A 25,066-nucleotide genomic window follows, 5' to 3' on the forward strand; every position below is an offset into this window, starting at 1 on the left:
AATCTGAGTGTGACAACTTTCCCGGAGGGCAGTAAATTCGGGAACTTTGTTACAAATACTTCAACGATTTCCTGTTAAAATTTTGACAGTCAAAAGTCTTTTTATTTTGGATCTCATCTTATTTCACACTCTGCATTTTGGTTCATTAGTGGATCTCAAACTATCGCCTAGTCTTAAAAAAACAAATATGTGCACTCCACACATATCATGCTACCCAAATAGCTGCTTGCTCCGTGCAGTACACAGTTGACCTATCAAGGTGAGACCTGTAACTCTTCACCCCATAATGCAGGTCCAGAAATCTGCGGTCAAGACCGTCAAAGAATTGACAGAACTTTTGACTGAGGTCCTCCACTGGGCTCCAAACCAAAGGACTCTTGATCAATTAGGGGAACAATGCCGTAAACTGTGAGCTTTGCTTGAGCCTTGCAACTGCTAGCTGCTTATATGAACTGAGGATGGCCTCAGAACTCAAGTGACAGATGCCATCAGTGCTCATGGAGACACAACTTGCGAACGACTGAACCTTGTATGCTCCATAGCCGCAGGCAAGAACTACTCCAAATCTCAGATGAGGCCTCATCCCCCCACCTGCCAGCATACAGAGTGCACATTGGACTTCTTTGCAGGCCTGGATGCTATATTCCTAAGGAGCTCCATAATATACCTAAACATTCGAGCTCCTGATAACTAGCAAATCACTCATGGCTGCTTATTTGGACCCTGCTGATTAAGATTGCTGGGAATGTAGGCATATCAACTGAGTGAGTGCATAATATCCTGCTCAGAGAATTGGCAATGAAGAAACTATTTGTGATGTGGGTGCACCAAGAGCGCATCTGGCACAACATTTCAACACAATGTCTGGTGGTGTTTAATCGGAATTTGCAAGATTTTTGTGCCGATTTGTGACTGCTGTTGAAAACTAGTCCATCATTACACACCAGAGTCAAACCAGCAGTCAAAAGAATTTGCAAAGGCTGTTGAAAGTGTACCAAAGAAGGGAAACACCACTTTGTCAACTAGTAAGGGAATAATCCTCATAGATTACTTGGAAAAAGAGAGAACCATAACTGGATCCTATTATGTGTTTCATTGTTGGATCATCTGAAAGGTGTGTTTGCTGAAAAAATAGCAAGACTGGCACGCAAAAAAGCACTCTTTCACCAAGATAATGCACCATCCTACCCATCAGCGATAACAATGGTATAAATATATGAACTGGGTTTTGAATTGGTTCCTCATCCACCCTATTCACCAGTCTTAGCCCTAAGTCTCTTCTTCCTTTTCCCTAACCTGAAACTTAGGCTTGTAGGGAAGAAATTTTCATCAAAAGAAGAAGTGATAGCTGCAATCAAAAAGTAGTTTGCAGAGAATGACAGAACGTATATTTCTGATGGGAAGAATAAGCTGGAAGATTACTGGACCATGTATATATCCCACCCGAGACATGTTGAGAAGTAAGGTAAGTTGTTTATGCAACACATACTTTTCCTTGTTTTTTCTACCAGACTTATCAAACCACCTTCACACCTGTCACAGCAGACACAGAAAGCTAAATATCCTGATGTGTTGCCAAATGAGGCTGTAGTCTTACTGTACTTCAAAGGAAGTGATAACTGTGCTACAGACTGCAGAAATCTACACAGTTCCTAATAGACAAGATAACACCTCTTAAATACAAAAACATGCATGGTATTTAAGAGTTAAACTACGGGGGGAAAAAAGCTGAATGTGGAACCCCCTCACAATTCTTCAGGTTAAATTCCAAATTTTCTACAGCTGGTTACTGTATTTACTGGTTTTGATGGCCGTAAATGAAACTGAATTCCCCATCACTTACTAGTGATTATTCTAAGTTCATCTCCAATTTTCCATTTTATCAACTATTCTGTAAGTTATAAGCTCTTGCCACCCCTGGGAATTTCTTTGTTACCGTCATCATTCCATGTCATTGTGCATTAACCTCAAACATATGTTCAAAAGCATTGTCACTAGAACATAATAGCAATAGATTTTGGTATCAATGACTCATTATGCTTCAAACCAGATGCTATTAACTTTAAGTGTGACACTGCAAGAAAGTCATCAAAGTACTAATTTGCATGAACTTAGTAAAAAACAGACTGAAGCCTTAATATGCATCTAAATACCCATACAACATGTCCCAGGGGGAATAGTCAGTACTCAGGGATATGACAAGAATGCTCATTTGAAGCAAAAGACTTCATATGGACATATGTCTTATTGTCAATGGTTACCAGGATATAACACATATAATGCACATGTTAGTATGTCCAATCATTTTAGAAGAGCCAACGACAGGACAGAATTACTTGCATGTTTTGGAAAATTTGTGTGCTGGACGCCTTGAGAACATTCCTTTGAGCATTCAGACTGCTGACTGTTGACGAAGGTCTGGGCATATGATTCAGGTTCCCAGATATGCGAGTGGCTTGAAGACTTTGTCAGTAAGAGAACCCAGTATACTGTCTTCCGAGGTCGATGTTTATCAGAGGTATCATCAAGGTATCATCAGCAGTGCCCCAGGGAAGTGTGATAGGACTGCTTTTATTCCCTATACACGTAAATGACCTTATGGACAGGGTGGGCAGCAATTCACAGCTGTTTGTTGATGACACTGTGATGTATGGGAAGGTGTCGGCATTGAGTGCCTGTAAGAGTATACAAGATGACTCAGACAAAACTTCTAGTTGGTGTGATGAATGGTGGCTTGCTATAAATGTAGAAAAATTTAAGTTAGCGCGGATAGGTAGGAAAATGCTGTAACATTCAAATACAGCAGTAAGGTGTAGCTTTACATGGTCATAGCGATTAAATACCTAGGCATAATGTTGCAAAGGAATATGAAATGGAGCACATCAGGTTGGTAGTAGGGAACATGAATGCCTATATGTTTTACTGGCAGTATTTTGGGAAAGTGTAGCTTGTGTGTAAAAACTTGTTTGACTCAATCTTGAGTACTGTTGAATTGTTTGATATCCCTACCAGCTTGGATGAACCCTTTAAGTGGGAATGACTCATATACTGTCCACACTCTGCTAATTCACCATGGGTTGGATGGATATATCCATCTGCAGTATTCTGTGGTTGAGAGCCAATGGAAATGATGAGTTACTGATCTGCCTCTTCAGACAACACAGTGTATTCTGGGATAGTTATAAACATTTTTCACTCATTTGTGCATCAACAGTATGCTGTGAAGCATCTGCAAACTGTGCCTTTCTTATCTAAGTTTGCTGGGGTGTTAGTGAGTGACTTTTTGCAATGGTGACAATAAGTCATTTATCAGATTCAGAGATGGAGCAGCTGCTTTTAGGAAATAACGATAATTTCATTGACAGTTCTGGAAGTTTTCAAGATGTGGATGTTGAAGCTAGTGAAAGTGACTTCAACTGAGAAACATCTGAAGGAACATGAAGATATGATGCGAGAAATTATGGTTGATATGGAGGCCTTTAATCAATAATTTTTCCCCTCATTCTATTTTCAAGTGGGACAGGAAAGGAAATGACTGGTAGTGATACTAGGTACCCTCTGTTACGCACCATACAGTGGTTTGTAGAGAATGTGTGTAGATGTAGATGCAAAGTACTTCCAAGTATGACTGAGACCCTCCACACTTCCATATGTTGAGGAACAGATCAACCGCACTTATCCTGACTGCAGGATTGTCTATGGTAGCACAATTAAATGGCGATCAAGATTGCCAGCCCTTAAGCCACTAGAGTTTTGTTTATTGGGTCGTATGAAGTCTGAGGTGTACAAACAAATGGTGAATACAAATGATGAACTGCTTGGTTGCGCTCAGGGCTGCTGCTGCCCTCATTACGGAATATGCACTGGCATTCAGACAAGCAACACAACATGTTCTCCCAAGAGTACAAAAGGCATTGAGGTTGAAAGTGGGGTATTTGATCATTTCCTCTACACAGCTAATGTGACATGTACAATAACACTTAGAGTTGTATGTGCTAAAAAATATTTATTTTTCAATAGATACTTTGTAAAACACATGTTACAATGCTTCCTAATTGTTGTGCATGTGTAAACAATTGTTCTTTCACCTTCTTTAAAATCAATTTTACGAAATCATTATATTTGATATTGTTTCTCAATATATCCCTAATTACTTAATTAAGATATGTTGCATGCTCAAGATCATCGCAAATCTTATACTTCTAGGGTTGTTTTCTTTGTTGCGAGCATTACATAGCATTTATGCACATTTACAAAGAGCCGCCATTCACTACCAAGAGGACATTTTATCCGAACCTTTCAGTGCTTCATTAATATCGTCCAATGACAATATTTTCCCACACACAACAGCAACAAATAATCTGATAGTTTTTCTGATATTATTTGATGAAATGTTTACATATATTGAGAAAATTACTGGCCCTATTATGCTTCCTTACCCCTAGTGTTACTTTTCTACAAGTCAAATATTCACTAATCCAGTTTCATATCTGTGGGATACTGCATAAGTCTTATCTTTGGACAGCTATGAGGAAGTAATCCATCTTTTCACTGTCTGGAAGATATTGCCGAAAATTGTGATGCTAGCAACATGTCTGAGTGGTTAGCATGGCTGACTGGCATGCTATGCATTGCCAGAACAAACTCGAACAAGCAATTATTTGGTATTTAGCATTTACTGTTTCTGGGAGGTTCTTGAAATATCTTACGTTAGCTTATTTATGCTTTGCAATAAATCCATCTCCTGAATGTACAGATTTTAGGAATGATGTACTATTTGTATTCCGGCATTGTCTGCCTAGTCAATGGTTTTATATTCCCTAATTAGAGCCATGGTGGTGTAGATATATAGACCTGACATCTCCACCAAACAGTGTCATGTAGACATGACAACAAAATCCAAATTTAAAGGCAGGATCATCAGTGAAATACAGCACTTTGTTCTGAAAGCACATTGATTACAAACACCACCATATACAGCCAGAACAGAAATGAAATCCTGAACAGAGAGTGTGATTACACACACACACACACACACACACACACACACACACACACACACACACACACACATGTGAAACCTTAATCCTACTCCCAACATCACCACTGCTGAAGCCCAGGCTATCCGTGATCTGAAGGCTGACCGGTCCATCGTCATTCTTCCGGCGGACAAGGGTTCCACGACCGTGGTACTTGATTGTCGGGAGTATGTGGCTGAGGGACTGCGTCAGCTTTCAGACAACACCACATACAAAGTTTGCCAAGGTAATCCCATTCCTGATGTCCAGGCAGAGCTTCAAGGAATCCTCAGAACCTTAGGCCCTCTACAAAACCTTTCACCTGACTCCATCAACCTCCTGACCCCACCGACACCCCGCACCCCTACCTTCTACCTTCTTCCTAAAATTCACAAACCCAATCATCCCGGCCGCCCCATTGTAGCTGGTTACCAAGCCCCCACAGAACGTATCTCTGCCTACATAGATCAACACCTTCAACCCATTACATGCAGTCTCCCATCCTTCATCAAAGACACCAACCACTTTCTCGAACGCCTGGAATCTTTACCCAATCCGTAACCCCCAGAAACCATCCTTGTAACCATTGATGCCACTTCCTTATACACAAATATCCCGCACGTCCAGGGCCTCGCTGCGATGGAGCACTTCCTTTCACGCCGGTCACCTGCCACCCTACCTACAACCTCTTTCCTCATCACCTTAGCCAGCTTCATCCTGACCCACAACTTCTTCACTTTTGAAAACCAGACATACCAACAATTAAAGGGAACAGCCATGGGTACCAGGATGGCCCCCTCGTACGCCAACCTATTCATGGGTCGCTTAGAGGAAGCCTTCTTGGTTACCCAGGCCTGCCAACCCAAAGTTTGGTACAGATTTATTGATGACATCTTCATGATCTGGACTCACAGTGAAGAAGAACTCCAGAATTTCCTCTCCAACCTCAACTCCTTTGGTTCCATCAGATTCACCTGGTCCTACTCCAAATCCCATGCCACTTTCCTTGATGTTGACCTTCACCTGTCCAATGGCCAGCTTCACACGTCCGTCCACATCAAACCCACCAACAAGCAACAGTACCTCCATTACGACAATTGCCACCCATTCCACATCAAACGGTCCCTTCCCTACAGCCTAGGTCTTCGTGGCAAACGAATCTGCTCCAGTCCGGAATCCTTGAACCATTACACCAACAACCTGAAAACAGCTTTTGCATCCCGTAACTACCCTCCCGACCTGGTACAGAAGCAAATAACCAGAGCCACTTCCTCATCTCCTCAAACCCAGAACCTTCCACAGAAGAACCCCAAAAGTGCCCCACTTGTGACAGGATACTTTCCGGGACTGGATCAGATTCTGAATGTGGCTCTCCAGCAGGGATACGACTTCCTCAAATCCTGCCCTGAAATGAGATCCATCCTTCATGAAATCCTCCCCACTCCACCAAGAGTGTCTTTCCGCCGTCCACCTAACCTTCGTAAACTCTTAGTTCATCCCTATGAAATCCCCAAACCACCTTCCCTACCCTCTGGGTCCTACCCTTGTAACCGCCCCCGGTGTAAAACCTGTCCCATGCACCCTCCCACCACCACCTACTCCAGTCCTGTAACCCGGAAGGTGTACACAATCAAAGGCAGAGCCACGTGTGAAAGCACCCACGTGATCTACCAACTGACCTGTCTACACTGTGATGCATTCTATGTGGGAATGACCAGCAACAAACTGTCCATTCGCATGATTGGACACAGGCAGACAGTGTTTGTTGGTAATGAGGATCACCCTGTGGCTAAACATGCCTTGGTGCACGACCAGCACATCTTGGCGCAGTGTTACACCGTCCGGGTTATCTGGATATTTCCTACTAACACCAACCTATCCGAACTCCGGAGATGGGAACTTGCTCTTCAATATATCCTCTCTTCCCGTTATCCACCAGGCCTCAATCTCCGCTAATTTCAAGTTGCCGCCACTCATACCTCACCTGTCATTCAACAACATCTTTGCCTCTGCACTTCTGCCTCGACTCACATTTCTGCCAAAACTCTTTGTCTTTAAATATGTCTGCTTGTGTCTGTATATGTGTGGATGGATATGTGTGTGTGCGCGAGTGTATACCCGTCCTTTTTTCCCCCTAAGGTAAGTCTTTCCGCTCCCGGGACTGGAATGACTCCTTACCCTCTCCAAAAACCCACATCCTTTCGTCTTTCCCTCTCCTTCCCTCTTTCCTGATGAGGCAACAGTTTGTTGCGAAAGCTTGAATTTTGTGTGTATGTTTGTGTTTGTTTGTGTGTCTGTCGACCTGCCAGCACTTTCATTTGGTAAGTCACATCATCTTTGTTTTTAGGTGTATATATATACACTCCTGGAAATGGAAAAAAGAACACATTGACACCGGTGTGTCAGACCCACCATACTTGCTCCGGACACTGCAAGAGGGCTGTACAAGCAATGATCACACGCACGGCACAGCGGACACACCAGGAACCGCGGTGTTGGCCGTCGAATGGCGCTAGCTGCGCAGCATTTGTGCACCGTCGCCGTCAGTGTCAGCCAGTTTGTCGTGGCATATGGAGCTCCATCGCAGTCTTTAACACTGGTAGCATGCCGCGACAGCGTGGACGTGAACCGTATGTGCAGTTGACGGACTTTGAGCGAGGGCGTATAGTGGGCATGCGGGAGGCCGGGTGGACGTACTGCCGAATTACTCAACACGTGGGGCGTGAGGTCTCCACAGTACATCGATGTTGTCGCCAGTGGTCGGCGGAAGGTGCACGTGCCCGTCGACCTGGGACCGGACCGCAGCGACGCACGGATGCACGCCAAGACCGTAGGATCCTACGCAGTGCCGTAGGGGACCGCACCGCCACTTCCCAGCAAATTAGGGACACTGTTGCTCCTGGGGTATCGGCGAGGACCATTCGCAACCGTCTCCATGAAGCTGGGCTACAGTCCCGCACACCGTTAGGCCGTCTTCCGCTCACGCCCCAACATCATGCAGCCCGCCTCCAGTGGTGTCGCTACAGGCGTGAATGGAGGGACGAATGGAGACGTGTCGTCTTCAGTGATGAGAGTCGCTTCTGCCTTGGTGCCAATGATGGTCGTATGCGTGTTTGGCGCCGTGCAGGTGAGCGCCACAATCAGGACTGCATACGACCAAGGCACACAGGGCCAACACCCGGCATCATGGTGTGGGGAGCGATCTCCTACACTGGCCGTACACCACTGGTGATTGTCGAGGGGACACTGAATAGTGCACGGTACATCCAAACCGTCATCGAACCCATCGTTCTACCATTCCTAGACCGGCAAGGGAACTTGCTGTTCCAACAGGACAATGCACGTCCGCATTTATCCCGTGCCACCTAACGTGCTCTAGAAGGTGTAAGTCAACTACCCTGGCCAGCAAGATCTCCGGATCTGTCCCCCATTGAGCATGTTTGGGACTGGATGAAGCGTCGTCTCACGCGGTCTGCACGTCCAGCACGAACGCTGGTCCAACTGAGGCGCCAGGTGGAAATGGCATGGCAAGCCGTTCCACAGGACTACATCCAGCATCTCTACGATCGTCTCCATGGGAGAATAGCAGCCTGCATTGCTGCGAAAGGTGGATATACACTGTACTAGTGCCGACATTGTGCATGCTCTGTTGCCTGTGTCTATGTGCCTGTGGTTCTGTCAGTGTGATCATGTGATGTATCTGACCCCAGGAATGTGTCAATAAAGTTTCCCCTTCCTGGGACAATGAATTCACGGTGTTCTTATTTCAATTTCCAGGAGTGTGTGTGTATGTATATATATATATATATATATATATATATATATATATATATATATATATATATATATATATATATATATATAAAAACAAAGATGATGTGACTTACCAAATGAAAGTGCTGGCAGGTCGACAGACACACAAACGAACACAAACATGCTTCCCGTTATCCACCAGGCCTCAATCTCCGCTAATTTCAAGTTGCCGCCACTCATACCTCACCTGTCATTCAATAACATCTTTGCCTCTGCACTTCTGCCTCGACTGACATCTCTGCCAAAACTCTTTGTCTTTAAATATGTCTGCTTGTGTCTGTATATGTGTGGATGGATATGTGTGTGTGTGTGCGCGAGTGTATACCCGTCCTTTTTTCCCCATAAGGTAAGTCTTTCCGCTCCCGGGACTGGAATGACTCCTTACCCTCTCCCTTAAAACCCACATCCTTTCGTCTTTCCCTCTCCTTCCCTCTTTCCTGATGAGGCAACAGTTTGTTGCGAAAGCTTGAATTTTGTGTGTATGTTTGTGTTTGTTTGTGTGTCTGTCGACCTGCCAGCACTTTCATTTGGTAAGTCACATCATCTTTGTTTTTAGGTATATTTTTCCTTCATGGAATGTTTCCTTCTATTATAACCATATAAAACACCACCCTAGATCATACGGCTGCCAAAACTGAACTGTATGTTGCACATTGTTGAAATTTTTTATACAATCCTTGAAATAATCAAGAATCAAGCATGCCAAACATGAAGGCGCAACATACGAAACACCCTTGTATTCTAGCAAGCACACAAAACAGATATTACTCTAGGAAGCTGTCTGCTTTTAAAGATATTGTTATCCCACCATCAACAACGTGAGTTCCAGTTGTCAATTTTCATGCTCAACTGAACAGTGATACTTTTGTGAACTGAAAAAGTTACCCAGTCTCACAAAAGGAACATAAATGTCAGCGACGATTATAAGAATTGTAGATGGTAAAGGAAACTAGGGATTACTAACTGTCACAAGCAGCCACAATTCATCCCTACAGGTATTTACGTAAAAAGTCCCAAACTAGTACAGGAGAGGCCTGCTTGGTGTTATTGTTGAAGAGTTGTGCTCTGTTACCATTAAAAACAACACATAGGAGGAAGCTACTACTGAACTGCCGATAGGATATGGCCTGGCCAAGAGACAACAATTCTGTTTCAATGTTCAGATTTTTCAAATCTGGACTAGAGAAAAGGCAGACCAAGCAGCCCATCATAAAACACCATAGCAACACAGCAGATCATCCATCAATTAGCCAGCACTCACATAGTGCGTCGCCAACTGAACAACGTACAATCCTGGAGGAGGTGGAGAAGGATGCCGCAAAATGTCATCAATGAACCTTCAGAGTGTTCTTGGTCCTTTCATGTGTTCGTTGTGATTGACCAAAACTGCAAAGAAAGATGCCTATCCACTGCCACGCAGTGATGACACCCTAGACTTCTTGAGAGGAAGGACATATTTCTCAATTATGAACATACAGCCAGGCTAGTGGCAAATCAAGGTTGACAAGGCTGACCAGAAAAAGCTTGCCTTCATTTTCTCCTAACAGCCTATGAGTTTTAAGTTATACCATTTGGATTGTGTAAACACTCCAGCCACCTTTGAACGTATGATGGACAAGCTCGCATCTTAAACAGATGATGTGACTTTGCTACCTGGATGACACCACCATTTTTTTCCATTAAAGGACTCTGAAGAACATCTAAGCCACCTGATAACCATGCTGAAGTGTGTTTAGACTGAATGCTTCTGACTGAATCCAAAAAAGAGCTTCACCATCACCCAAGAAATAAAAATCTTTGGAATATTAGTTCAATGGTGATGGGAATCTGCCTTGATCCAGATAAAATAAAGAGGAAATCATACATTTTCTGACTCCTCGGTATATTCGTGATGTGAGAATTTTTCTCGGAATGTGCTTATACTTTCTGTGTTTCATAAAGGGCTTCTGTACCAAGCCTTGTCCCATACAAGAGTTACTACAGGGAGTCTCCCAATTCTCCTGATGAGACAGAGCTTCACACCGATGCCAGTTGTTAGGGGATTGATGGAGTTCTAGTGTAAATTCAGGAAGGTGCTGAAAAAGTAATAGCTTGCACTTCCAGAGCACTGTCTAAGGTCAAAACAAACTACTCAACAACTCAGAAAGAGTGCCTCGCAGTTGTTTCAGCCATCACCAAGTTCCAGATGTATTTGACAAACCAGTCAATGTGACAGACCACCATTTACCACTCTTAAGTGGACACAAGCATAAGGACGCTAACTGCCTTTCACGGAATCCTTTGGCAGAACACAGTTGCATGGACATAATCTCAGTCGTTGCTGAATTATGTGACATTGTTGCAGAACAGAGACAAAATTGCAGCTGCTGAGAACCACTGAAGCCTTGAAAGAGGAGGAACTGACTATAGGATAATTGCAATTAATAAATGAAATATTGTATATGACAAACTGTGATGCAATAGGGCAGAAATGGTTACTTGTCACGACAGCTCATCTACGACCAGCTATTCTAAAGTATTTCTGTGATTTTCCAACATCTAGTTACTTGGGATACATAAGAGACAAGTATCACTGCCCACATCTCTACCTATCTGTGAGGCACTAGTAAGCCACTGTTACAAATGCCAATGCAGAAGCAGTTTTTGCAACAGCTAACACCAGGGCATTTGGTGCCCAGCATGCAGCAGCACAAATGTGATAAATCTCTTATGGAGGTTCAAATCTGCGGATAACAACTTGCACAGACTACCTCACCCACTATGCTGTTACCAAAGCTGTGCCCCAAAATTGAAAAGTTCTTTGTAGAAGACGTAATTTTGAAGCACAGAGCACCACATTTGATAATCTCTGATTGTGGAAAACTTTTACAGTTGAGGCTAATATCACAGGTAATTTCACACTGTAACAGAACCCACAGGATGACAGCTACCTACAACTAACAGACAAATGGCCTCACAGAATGCTTTAATATCAGAGCAAAGTAAAACACCACAGGCTTCACACCCATCTTTCTGCTCAACAGTCATGAGGCTGAAACAACAATTGATACACTGTTCCTGTTTCAATCAAATGATACTTGACGTGACTACATGGAACACATTATCACCAGGACCCCAGAAATAAGGCACCAGGACCAAAGAAACAAGGCAGCTGTCATACGGAACTTGGATGCCCAGGAGAAAGACCAAGAGAACTATAACACCAAACAATGGTCAGTGAGATACAGACCAGAAGACTTTGTATCGGTTTTGAAGCCTGCGTGAGAAGTGGGACTGTCAGAAAATTTACAAAAGTGGTACGCTGAGCTGTATCGTATCCTTTGTCTCTTGTCAGACTCGCATAGGAAGTTGAGGATTATGACCCTTCGTCAAGAAAACTAAACCGAAGAGACATCGACCATGTCCTCCATATGTAGTCATACTACAGTCCTGAGGCACAGATCGATAGGAGGTTCAAGAAAACTGAAGACTCACTTTGATGCTTATCATAGTGAAAGGGATGTGACAACACAGCCAGAACACGAGGATCAACCAGTGCTGTGGTCCAGAGGACCATCGATAAGATCTAGATCCAGAGTGCTGTATTGACATTGGTAAGAACGGGTCCCTGTTTCTCTAGGACAGGGAGCAATGCTACAAGCTGTGGTGCTTGCAGTGTGGTGAAGTGGTAAGCATAGCTGGCTGACATGCTGTGCATCGGCAGTTCAAACCTGACCACCAGCAATTATTTGGTATTTGACGTTTGTTGTTTTAGGGAAATTCTTGAAATATCTTACGTTGGGAATGTTTGTATATTCTGGAATATTTGATGTTCATAAAAATGACACAATTCAGGAATATTCTATGTATGTATAAATAGCAGCATTCTCCATCCAGGTGTTCAAATCTGTTCTCGCTGTACGTTTGTGTTCATAATAAATGTGCTTTCAGTGTTAACTGCTGTACTTCACTGACAACCCTACCTCCAGATTTAGACTTGATTACGGTTTTGGAGTGACAATATCATGCAATATTAAAGCATGCCATGTTTCATACAAATGGCTTTATCTGAATCTGTTAAAATATTTTGAGAGAAGCTTCGTTTCTTCTAGGGACGACTTCTGTAGGAGACTGATATCAGTGATATTTATCTCTAATTCTGTGCATCCACTCATACCCATTTTACAGGGTGTACAACTTTGCTTCTGCCATTTTTCCCCCAACATTTGAGGCTTTAATGAAACAAATTGATTACACATGTATCATTCAAAGTATTTTCCATCACTGGCCACTACTTTCTCCCATCTTTCAGGCAATGTATGAATCCCACGTCAAAAAAATCTTTCATCTTTTGAAGCATTCCACGAATCGATCCAATTTGTGACTTCTTCATGAGATCGGAAGTGTTGATCAGCCAGGCCATGTGCCACTGATCTAAAGAGGTGATAGTCAGAGGGAGCCATGGCTGGAGAATATGGCGGGTGGGGTAGGACTTCCCATTTTAACATTTCCAAGTACATTTTGACCTCTTTAGCACTGTGGGGTTGAGCGTTATGCTGCAAAATCACTTTATCGTGCCTCTCGCCGTATTGCGGCCGTTCGTCTTTTAATGCTCTACTCAAACACATTAATTGGGTTCGACAATGAGCACCTGTGATTGTTTCACTTGGTTTTAACACCTCCTAGTACACGACGACATGCCGGTCCCACCAAATGCAGAGTATGATCTTGGAGCCACGAATATTCGGTTTGGCTGTCGATGTGGAAGCATGGAAGGGATATTCCCATGATTTTTTGCGTTTAGGGTTATCGTAATGAACCCATTTTTCATCCCCGGTTACAATGCGATGCAGAAATCCAATCCATTTTTGCCCCTGAAGCAACTGTTCACAAACACACAAATGCCGTTCAATGTCTCTTAATTTCAGCTCACGTGGGACAGAAGATCCTTCTTTCTGAATCATGCCCATGGCCTTGAGACGTTTTGAAATGGCTTGCTGTGTCACTCCCACTATTTGTGCCAATTCTTCTCAAGTTTCTGCATCTTCGAAAATACTCTCTCTTCCACCACTATGCCGGTCTACGACATTAAAATCAATGTTCCTGAAGTGCTGAAACCACTCCCAACACATTCTTTCACTAATAGTGTCCTTACCATACGTACGTGAGAGCATTCAATGAGACTTAGCTGCTGTTTTCTTCATATTGAAACAAAACAGTAACATCTCCCGCAAATGATGAGAATAAGGCTCACAAACTGACATTTTCAATCAAGAACAACTTTATGATGCAGACACAAATCCACTAATGTTTGAATGAGGTTATGTTGGCCGAGGTCCAAGCTAACTGCCTGATGTCTGCGATCTCTTTCTTTCGACCGATACTTACTCTTGTCTCCATCTATTGCCAAAGGGCGGAAGCAATGTTGCACACCTTGTACAAACAAAATTGACCTGGATTTGTGATACTCAATAAATGTGTGTTAGGAAAGGATCTAATTCTGTAACAAATTCATTATAAAACATAAACAGAATTCCATCATGACCTATTGCCTTGTATGTTTTGAGTAGTTAATTGTTTTTTTAATACTAGGGGTGCTTACATCAGTACCTCACATTTAGTCATCAATCTGGTAGTCAAACAATGGGACAGTAGAACATGAAATTTAGTAATTCTAGTATGGATAATGGATACAATGAATCAACTCAATTGCTCTACTCCATACACACTGAATAAAAGGAAGGGGGAGAGAGGGGGTGGGGGGATAGAGAGGGAGTGGGGGGAGAGAGGGAGTGGGGGGAGAGAGGGAGTGGGGGGAGAGAGGGAGTGGGGGGAGAGAGGGAGTGGGGGGAGAGAGGGAGTGGGGGGAGAGAGGGAGTGGGGGGAGAGAGGGAGTGGGGGGAGAGAGGGAGTGGGGGGAGAGAGGGAGTGGGGGGAGAGAGGGAGTGGGGGGAGAGAGGGAGTGGGGGGAGAGAGGGAGTGGGGGAGTGGGGGGAGAGAGGGAGTGGGGGAGTGGGGGGAGAGAGGGAGTGGGGGGAGAGAGGGAGTGGGGGGAGAGAGGGAGTGGGGGAGAGAGGGAGTGGGGGGAGAGAGGGAGTGGGGGGAGAGAGGGAGTGGGGGGAGAGAGGGAGTGGGGGGAGAGAGGGAGTGGGGGGGAGAGAGGGAGTGGGGGGAGAGAGGGAGTGGGGGGAGAGAGGGAGAGGGAGGGGGGATAGAGAGGGAGAGGGAGGGGGGAAAGGACGGGGCGAGAGGGCGGGAGAGGGGGGCGAGGGGCGAGAGAGGGGGGCGAGGGGCGAGATGGGGCAGGAGAGGGGGGCGAGGGGCGAGATGGGGCAGGAGAGGGGGGCGAGGGGCGAGAGGGGGCAGGAGAGGGGGGCGAGGGGCGAGAGGGGGCAGGAGAGGGGGGCGAGGGGCGAGAGGGGGCAGGAGAGGGGGGCGAGGGGCGAGAGGGGGCAGGAGAGGGGGGCGAGGGGCGAGAGGGGGCAGGAGAGGGGGGCGAGGGGCGAGAGGGGGCAGGAGAGGGGGGCGAGGGGCGAGAGGGGGCGGGAGAGGGGGGCGAGAGAGGGGGGCGAGAGAGGGGGGCGAGAGAGGGGGGCGAGAGAGGGGGGGCGAGAGAGGGGGGCGAGAGAGGGGGGCGAGAGAGGGGGGCGAGAGAGGGGGGCGAGAGAGGGGGGCGAGAGAGGGGGGCGAGAGAGGGGGGCGAGAGAGGGGGGCGAGAGGGCAGGAGCGGGGGTGGGAGCGGGGGCGAGAGAGGGGGGCGGGAGCGGGGGCGGGAGAGGGGGGCGAGAGGGCAGGAGCGGGGGTGGGAGCGGGGGCGAGAGAGGGGGGCGGGAGCGGGGGCGGGAGAGGGGGGCGAGAGAGGGGGGCGAGAGAGGGGGGGCGAGAGAGGGGGGCGAGAGAGGGGGGCGAGAGAGGGGGGCGAGAGAGGGGGGCGAGAGAGGGGGGCGAGAGAGGGGGGCGAGAGAGGGGGGCGAGAGAGGGGGGCGAGAGAGGGGGGCGAGAGAGGGGGGCGAGAGAGGGGGGCGAGAGAGGGGGGCGAGAGAGGGGGGCGAGAGAGGGGGGCGAGAGAGGGGGGCGAGAGAGGGGGGCGAGAGAGGGGGGCGAGAGAGGGGGGCGAGAGGGCGGGAGAGGGGGGCGAGAGGGCGGGAGAGGGGGGCGAGAGGGCGGGAGAGGGGGCGAGAGGGCGGGAGAGGGGGGCGAGAGGGCGGGAGAGGGGGGCGAGAGGGCGGGAGAGGGGGGCGAGAGGGCGGGAGAGGGGGGCGAGAGGGCGGGAGAGGGGGGCGAGAGGGCGGGAGAGGGGGGCGAGAGGGCGGGAGAGGGGGGTGAGAGGGCGGGAGAGGGGGGCGAGAGGGCGGGAGAGGGGGGCGAGAGGAGGGGTGAGAGGGGGAGTGAGGGGGGAGAGGGGGAGGGGCAGAGGGGTAGCTAAAATATCTGTGTGTACGTGCACATGTGTAAGAGAATTTATATTAGTGGTGTAATTTTAATAGAGTTTGAACATATTTTCATATGAAAATGTGTGTTATTTCGAAATCAACATGAGAATGATGTATAAAAATTGCAACAGTATCAGCAACTTAACTGCATGTACACATTTTAAAACTAGTAACATATGTCAAATTTGCATTTCATTTAAATCACAGTAGTTTCAATTACCTTGTTGGCTGTTGCATGGCGATCTCTGTTGGGCGATACCACTATTTCATGGCCTGTCTGTAGGGACCCAACAGGTGTAGACTAGAAAACAATCATAACATAAATCTCTTCCACCTAGTACAAAGGTGTAATTATTTGTTGCATTGACATTGTGTACTACTAATTAAACTTCTCACAAGTTCGCTCTTGGTAATTATGTAAGGCTGGAATAACTTCCAATTACAGTAAACAAATTTTGTAAGACAGAATTCCTAATATCTGTTTCAGAAAACTAGTTATCCCTCAGCATTCAGGCAATTTTCTTTTTTGCACAGCAGTTATGTCCACAGAAAAAAATATATGGTACTTTACATGCCTCAAGATATTTGTGATTACACTTACAGCAAAACACAAATGCCTGTTCTGAAAGCATGTTTATGAAATTAAAAAAACAAAGTATTACTCAAAATAATGGTTTTATACTTTTCCATCACTGCATGGTTTTTACGTTATTTATGCCGTTATATACCAGTAAAATGAACATATAAAATTATGTGGAACATCAATGTAATCTCTATTGCTCTCAACAGAATCTATAACACTCCTTTGTACAAAATAACAATCACATTTATCCAACAGTACGACTCGAATCCTTTAGTTTCTTAAAAAGCAAATCAGTTTCCATCAATGTCAAACACTCTTTCCATGAATCCCCAAATCCAACTGCAAAAGTGTCAGTAAGGTAGTATCAATTGTAAACAGCTAATGACAGATTCTTTGTTAGCAGTTTATACTTCATGTTTAATATTTTAGGGTTTGATTTATACAGAATAATTAAATCAGTACTAGACATACTTAATATACTGGTATTCTACTGAGAGTGTTGTGCACAAAAATAAAGGCTGATGATAATGGAAAATAGGCATGAGCACACACCTCATATGTTAATTGTCAAGTTTAAGCCATATAAAAGATATCTGAACTATCAAGCAAAAGCATTACAGAAAAACAATCACATTGCATGCAATTACATCTGCATTTTCAATAAATATTACCAAAATGATGTGCTCTAAAATTTTTGAATATAATTCTGCTGCTTTTATGATTTAAATGTTTCACAAACCCACATGTAATAACTAAAAGAGACCAAAATCACAGAATGCGAACTCCACTGTGTGTCCTTTAGTCTGTAGCATTTTGGATGATCATATACCACTGCCTATTTGGTACTTAAACACTTCCAATATTAACAATATTATGAGAAGGAAAGTTGCTACTCACCATATAGAGGAGATGCTGAGGCGCAGTTGGCACAACAAAAAGACTCACAATTATAGCTTTCGGCCATTAAGGCCTTCGTCAACAATGCGCGTGCACGCGCGCGCGCACACACGCGCACACACACACACACACACACACACACACACACACACACACACACACACACACGACAGTCTCAGGCAACTGAAACCACTAGTTACAGTTGCCTGAGACTGCAGTTGTGTGTGTGTGTGTTTGGGGGGGGGGGGGGGAGGGGGGGGGCGTGTGCGCGCTGATGAAGGCCTAAATGGCCAAAAGCTAAAATATTGCGAGTCCTTTTGTTGTGATTATTTGCGACGCAACACCACTGCTATATAGTGGGTAGCAACTTTCCTTCTCATAATATTGTTACATTCCATCTTGGATTTTCCATTGTTTAATCTTCACTATTACATTTACGGAGGAAATACACAACCTGTATTCACTTCTTTGATCATAAAAACAGCATACCTCAAAACCACAGGCTTACTTTAACACAAAATATAGCACAATGCACCATGTTACACACCATAGCATGTAGAACTTAATGGCATGCAAAGGTTCTTGGAACATGGGATGAGATGCAGGCAGGTGGTCTGGATTCTACAATAAAGGGCCATATACTATCAACAAATATGAAAACAATTATCATCCGCATACAATTTTTTGATGAACATCTCATAACATATAAATGTTATTAATTTTGTTGTTCAAAAATAAATTTTTTATGAAATGGACTAACATGTTTCGTTGCAGTTCTTTGAAACACACTACACTGATTAAATAATTTCCTGCTAAAATGGATAAAAGTAAAATGTTTTTACAGCAACTGTCTTATATTTACAAGCTGCTAAGAAACATTTGCAGTAAGCTCATTAAGTCTGGATTATGGGGGCACCATAAATCCTTTGAGGGAAGACCAATACAAACAACACACGGTACAACATAATACATTGAACAACACACGGTACAACATAATACATTGCATTTTAAAGTCAACTGAAGAAATCTATGGTATTGGTGGAGGTTAGGAATGAAGAAAGGAATGGGTGACAGCAGTGAAGACAGAACAATGAGAAGGGAGATAGCAGTACAATGCATAGTTTGAGTCCCATGAAGTGATTAAGCAGTCCACAGGCAAGCAACACTTAATTGGGAACACGGAAATTTGGTGTAAATGATAATGCAAAAAAGGCAATTCAAAATAATAAAAATGTTGTAAAATTTGTTATTTTGCCCATTCCTGTATCGAAACCTCATGAATCTAATGGGGTGATTTACTAATATTAGTAAATGATGAAACTGGATATTGACTTTTTCTTCAAATTGAGGGTTGTCCATTAACTTAAAATGACCATTTCCTGCATGAAAAACTTTGCCCTAAACGTAATCTAAGACAAAAATATCTTCCTTCCAACAAATTCTAATCTGGTAACAGTTTTATTGGGCAACATCACACTCTTCAAAACTTTTGTACAACATACCAAACCAAAATTATGGGTTACGGCGAGATCATTAATACACTGAACTGTATCTCTTTGTAACATGAAAGAAAAAATACCGTAAAAAATGACACTTTGGCTTAGCATATACCTATATCAAGATCGTGCCTGTTCAGTTTGCTCTTCCATCAGCCAATAATAGCACAGGATATGTGACATCACACAAACTTCACTGTTGCCACATGTGAAAGGCAGAAGAATCTCTATTGTGCTGCACAAGAAGAAGGATGATTATTATGGAAGGACATTCAATGGCTCCACTAAAACTCAACAAATTATCACTGTTCAGCCTATCTCAGAGCTCAGGGACACTACAAACTGGGCTGTCACAACAAAACTTCATTCTCCAAAATGTAAAAATAGTACTAAATAAATACTGAAATAAATATTCTCAGTGTTCTGTTGCACCAACAGGAACACAATCGTGTGACGGTATGTTTACACTGGCCATAAACACTGCATAATGCCAATAATATAGCCTGGCAACCACACACACTGCAGTCACATGTAGTACAAAACTGCTAGCCATTGTTTATGAAGATGAGTTTGGCAGCATGACGCATTTTTGCAAAAATCAGTTAAGGAAACACATTCACCTAAGCAAACCTTTCGGTGAACTCGCTCAAATTGATGCAGTAAAAAGAAGGCTACCATATGAATTACAGTGGGAGTCAGCTTATGGACCTGATGACATTATAGATCAGTTTTTGAAGTATGAAGACAAACTAAACAGAATTATTGAGAAAACGGGTAAACCACCACACCATAGTCAAAACCATTTTCAAAAGACAGAACACACAAATTGGGGAAACACACAACATGATAAAATGGAACCACACAATTTTGGAAGTACCGATTCTCATCAGAAAAGTCACCAGTACAACTTCAAGGGATCACAAGGAAACAACTTCCATCACAAAGGTCAAATATGGAAATAATCATAATCAATTTGGTAGCAAACACTTCAGAAATAAACCAAAGGAGTGCCATAGTTATAATGGTACGGGGAGAACTGAACAGGAAACTATACAGGAGTTAAAAACTGAACAGGGCTCCACGGCGGTCTGCAAGGTAGGAGCTGCTTATACACAAATGGAAAGGGCCAACCCAAACTAAACAGAAAAATACCAATGACATTATGAGTAACTGTTTTAAAGAGAAGTGTTATCCCATTAATGTCGTATCTGTTAAAAATAATGTATGTCATACAAATAAACCAGAACCAAAAGGTAAGTTATTTAAAGACACTGATTGCTTAGAGAATTGTGGAGAAGAATTAAACTTAGATTTATTCTATGAGTGGGCCGACATGGACACCTTGCTGGAAAATAGTTGTTCAAATGATCAAAGTGTGTTAGGAATTAGAGAACTTACAGAAGAGTCTGGTGGGCTAGGAATGAAAATTGCAACTAATAAAGATGATTTAAATGTGTATCTGTACACTGGAGGTAAGGGTGCAGAGGATCAAGAGGATAATTTTTGTGATGTTGATTGGGAAGAAAAGGAGATTAATAATAGTGGTGAAGAAAGAAGTTTTATTGGTATAAGTGAGGAGTTGGAAGCTTTAGGGATTACTAATATAAACGATAATAATGAAGTTAGTGAGGTACACATGAACACAGTTGACAATTTAAATGATAAGGATGCCAGAATTTTAGTCTATGAGCTATTTGATCTTAATACAGGGTTATTACAAATGATTGAAGCGATTTCACAGCTCTACAATAACTTTATTATTTGAGATATTTTCACAATGCTTTGCACACACATACAAAAACTCAAAAAGTTTTTTTAGGCATTCACAAATGTTCGATGTGCGCCCCTTTAGTGATTCGGCAGACATCAAGCCGATAATCAAGTTCCTCCCACACTCGGCGCAGCATGTCCCCATCAATGAGTTCGAAAGCATCGTTGATGCGAGCTCGCAGTTCTGGCACGTTTCTTGGTAGAGGAGGTTTAAACACTGAATCTTTCACATAACCCCACAGAAAGAAATCGCATGGGGTTAAGTCGGGAGAGCGTGGAGGCCATGACATGAATTCCTGATCATGATCTCCACCACGATCGATCCATCGGTTTTCCAATCTCCAGTTTAAGAAGTGCCAAACATCATGATGGAAGTGTGGTGGAGCACCATCCTGTTGAAAGATGAAGTCGGCGCTGTCGGTCTCCAGTTGTGGCATGAGCCAATTTTCCGCGGGCTACGCTTGAAACTTGCCCGCACGCGTTCAACCGTTTCTTCGCTCACTGCAGGCCGACCCGTTGATTTCCCCTTAGCGGCATCCAGAAGCTTTAAACTGCGCATACCATCGCCGAATGGAGTTAGCAGTTGGTGGATCTTTGTTGAACTTCGTCCTGAAGTGTCGCTGCACTGTTATGACTGACTGATGTGAGTGCATTTCAAGCACGACATACGCTTTCTCGGCTCCTGTCGCCATTTTGTCTCACTGCGCTCTCGAGCGCTCTGACGGCAGAAACCTGAAGTGCGGCTTCAGCTGAACAAAACTTTATGAGTTTTTCTACGTATCTGTAGTGTGTCGTGACCATATGTCAATGAATGGAGCTACAGTGAATTTATGAAATCGCTTCAATAATTTGTAATAGCCCTGTACATGCAAGAAAAACAATGAGAGGGAATTGACAGCAGGTAATCTTAACAGCATTAGGGAAGTAGATGATGAAATGTCAGATAGTGAGCAATTTTTGTTTAACTTATGGGTTAACAGTATTACCACTAAGAATGATGAAAATTTCAGAAAGGTAACACTAGATATATGTGAAACTTTGTATCCAGAATGGTGGCATATAATTAAGTATCACATTGCACAAATGTTAAGAGATAAATATAAAGGAGAGACACACAATAGCACAAATGAATGTAGTTGGATTAATGAAATATTCAGGAATAGTAATCATGCCAAAGAAAATTTAATTAGGGGCATAAAAGCATATAACTATGGTAGTAATTATACAAGGAAGGACACCAGAAAGGGATATGGATTTATTGAAATTGAAGATGACTTATTACATGAGAATGTTAATGAAAAATTTGACTTTGATGTAACCAGTCCGCTTATTGATGTACATACAGGATCATGGAAAGAAAAGTGTTTAGTGGACACAGGGAGTCAAATATCTGGGATATCAGAATCATTAAGTAGAAAACTGAAAACTAATAAGGATTTTGTTGAGTTACCTATAGTAGGAATTAAAATAAGAGGTGCTAATGGGAGGCACAGTAAATCAGTAAAGAGTCAGGCTTTTATTAATTTTGAAATTGAAGGAGTATCATGGTCACATGGGTGTCTTGTTATTCTCACAGTGGATTTTATCCTAGGCATATTTTGGATAACAAAAGTAAGTGCAGCAGTTGACTGGGTAGGAGAGAAATTAATGATTACTCTACCAATGGTGAAGGCATTGCTACGAGACGACTTATGTCAAATGTGTCGTTTATGAATAAGACTGAACAGTACTGAATTTACAAAAGAGGTAAGTACATTGAAAGTTACGTCACAGATTTGGATACAGATGAGATAGTGTTTGAAAACTTGGTAAATGAAAAAGTAGCCAAAGCTAGAGAACTAAATGAGAACCAAAAGCAAGACTTGAAATTATTTTTGTGGGAATATAGTGATGTATTTAGCAACATACCAGGTAAAGTAATTGGATACCAAAGTACTTTGCAGTTGAAGCCACATTAACCTTTCTTTAAAAAATTATACGGAATTCCAATCTCGAAAAGGGTAGCAGTGGAGAAAGAATTACAAAAGATGGTAAGCCCTTATAATAATTCCTTTGTCATTTTAAATTAATCTAATGGACAAGTCGAATTAGTACTAGATTCCGGACAGTTAAACAAATGTTTATACAGAGAAACTGACCACCCAGAGAACATCGATGTGTTGTTTTATAAATTTAAAAAATACCAATTATGTCAAGCCTTGACCTAACTTTGGGTTTTCATCAAGTACCTCTTGCAATTCATTCTAGAAAGTACACTGCTTTCTTATAAAACAGGAGATGTTACCAATATTGTGTAGTACCTTTCAATTTAAACTCATCAGTCACAGAATTTATAAGAGCACTAGATTATGCACTTGGCCATGAAGTTGTGTCAGAATTAACCATTTATGTAATATATTAGAGTCAAATCAAAGTTAGGAGGATTATTTGAAGTAGTTGAAAAAGGTGTGTGATCAACTCAGAAGAGGAGGAATGATGTTAAAAGTAGAAAATGTGAATTTGGTGTGTTAGAACTCAAATTTTTATGTCATGTCATTACTAAGGAAGGGATAAGTGCAGACCCTGAAAAAAATAAAATCTATTGTAGACTTTCCATTTCCTAGAAACTGAAAACAGTTGAAATCTTTTTACGGAATCTGTGGATTCTATCGAAAATATATAAATGGTTAATGCCTTAATGTAACAGCTTTAAGCAACTTACTTAGAAAAAATACTACGTGGAATTGGTCCAAAGAGTGTCAGAAATCATTAGAGAAAATTACAAATGAACTTTGTAAGAACAATCTTTTACACAGACCTGATTTTAGTTTACCATTTTGTCTTCGCACTGACAGTAGTGATTACAGGTTAGGAGCGGAACTATTTCAGGAGAAAGTTGTGACTGGAAAAAATCTTCATTGTACTATTACATTTGCCAGTAGAATGTTACTTAAACATGAGAGAACTTACACAGTTACAGAAAAAGAATTACTCACGGTACACTGGGTGTTTACAAAATTTAAAACATACCTGTTAGGACACAAGATAAAAGTGTATTCAGACCACAAAGCTTTAAGTTATTTACAGGAGTGCAGACTATATCATAACAGATTAACCATGTGGGTAATGTTTATGCAACAATTTGATTGTGAAATTGTGTATATTAAGGGGTTAGAAAATATAGTAGCTGACGCTTTATCCAGGTTACCAGTAGCAGGAGATGAGGAAATCTTTGATCAAGAGAAAGAAAAAGAATTTAAAATAAGATACATGAAGGGAACCCAAGATGAAAAGCGCATAAGGATACTTTTCCTAATTGGAAATTGGTTAAGGACTGTTTAGGCAAAAGAGGGTATGATAAACTTGACAAATACTATAAGGTCTTTAAGGGAACACTCTTTAGAAGAACAGATGTGGACTCTGACAAGTTAATGAAGTAAACCCATGAAAGTTATGGTCACTGTGGCATACAGAAATGCATACAAAAGTTACAAGAAAACATCTACTTTTATAACATAGTAAAAAAGGTGAGGAATGAAATATCAACATGCAACAAATGTCAAAAAGTAAAGTAAGTAACAGAACATGCCAGGGAAAAATGCAGAACATTATTCCGGATAAGCCATTAGATTTAGTAGCTGTAGGCTTTCATGGTTCTTTACTTAAAAGCAAAAGTGGTCACTGTATTATATTCATCATTGTAAATGCATTTTCCAAAGTAATTAAACTTTATCCTGTTCGAAAAGCTACACGTAAAGAGATCATTACAAAAATTGAAAGAGATTACTTCAAGAGTGTAGGGAAACCAAAAGCCATATTATCTGATAATTCACAATTTGTTTCAAAAACCCGGAAAGCATTCACGGGGGGAAAAGAAAAAGAAAAAAAAAACACATCTTGATGTTTTAACTTTGGTATTATTTTATAGTAAATTTCTGGGCAACAAATTGATATTTGTGTTTATGCTGTGAGACAAAGGAGGGAATCAACGGGTGATCTAAGAATGAACAATTTACTAGAGTTATGATAGGGGGGGGGGGGGGGGGGGGGGAGAAAGGTTGTATATCAGCAAAGACAGTGATGCAATTTCTGTATCAG

The 25,066-nt window shown here is 42.8% G+C and overlaps 1 protein-coding gene across 1 annotated transcript in view; it reads right to left on the reverse strand.

Moving 5' to 3' along the window:
• The window catches only part of LOC126094512 (casein kinase I), a gene marked incomplete in the record, with an annotated part of 305,729 nt that overhangs the window by 17,529 nt on the left and 263,134 nt on the right, over positions 1–25,066 (reverse strand). Inside the window, 1 exon segment of the mRNA XM_049908923.1 lies at positions 16,464–16,544. Coding sequence (XP_049764880.1) covers positions 16,464–16,544 — 81 coding nt within the window.

This window comes from Schistocerca cancellata, chromosome 8 (assembly GCF_023864275.1).
Source record: "Schistocerca cancellata isolate TAMUIC-IGC-003103 chromosome 8, iqSchCanc2.1, whole genome shotgun sequence".
NCBI classification, from domain to species: domain Eukaryota; kingdom Metazoa; phylum Arthropoda; class Insecta; order Orthoptera; family Acrididae; genus Schistocerca; species Schistocerca cancellata.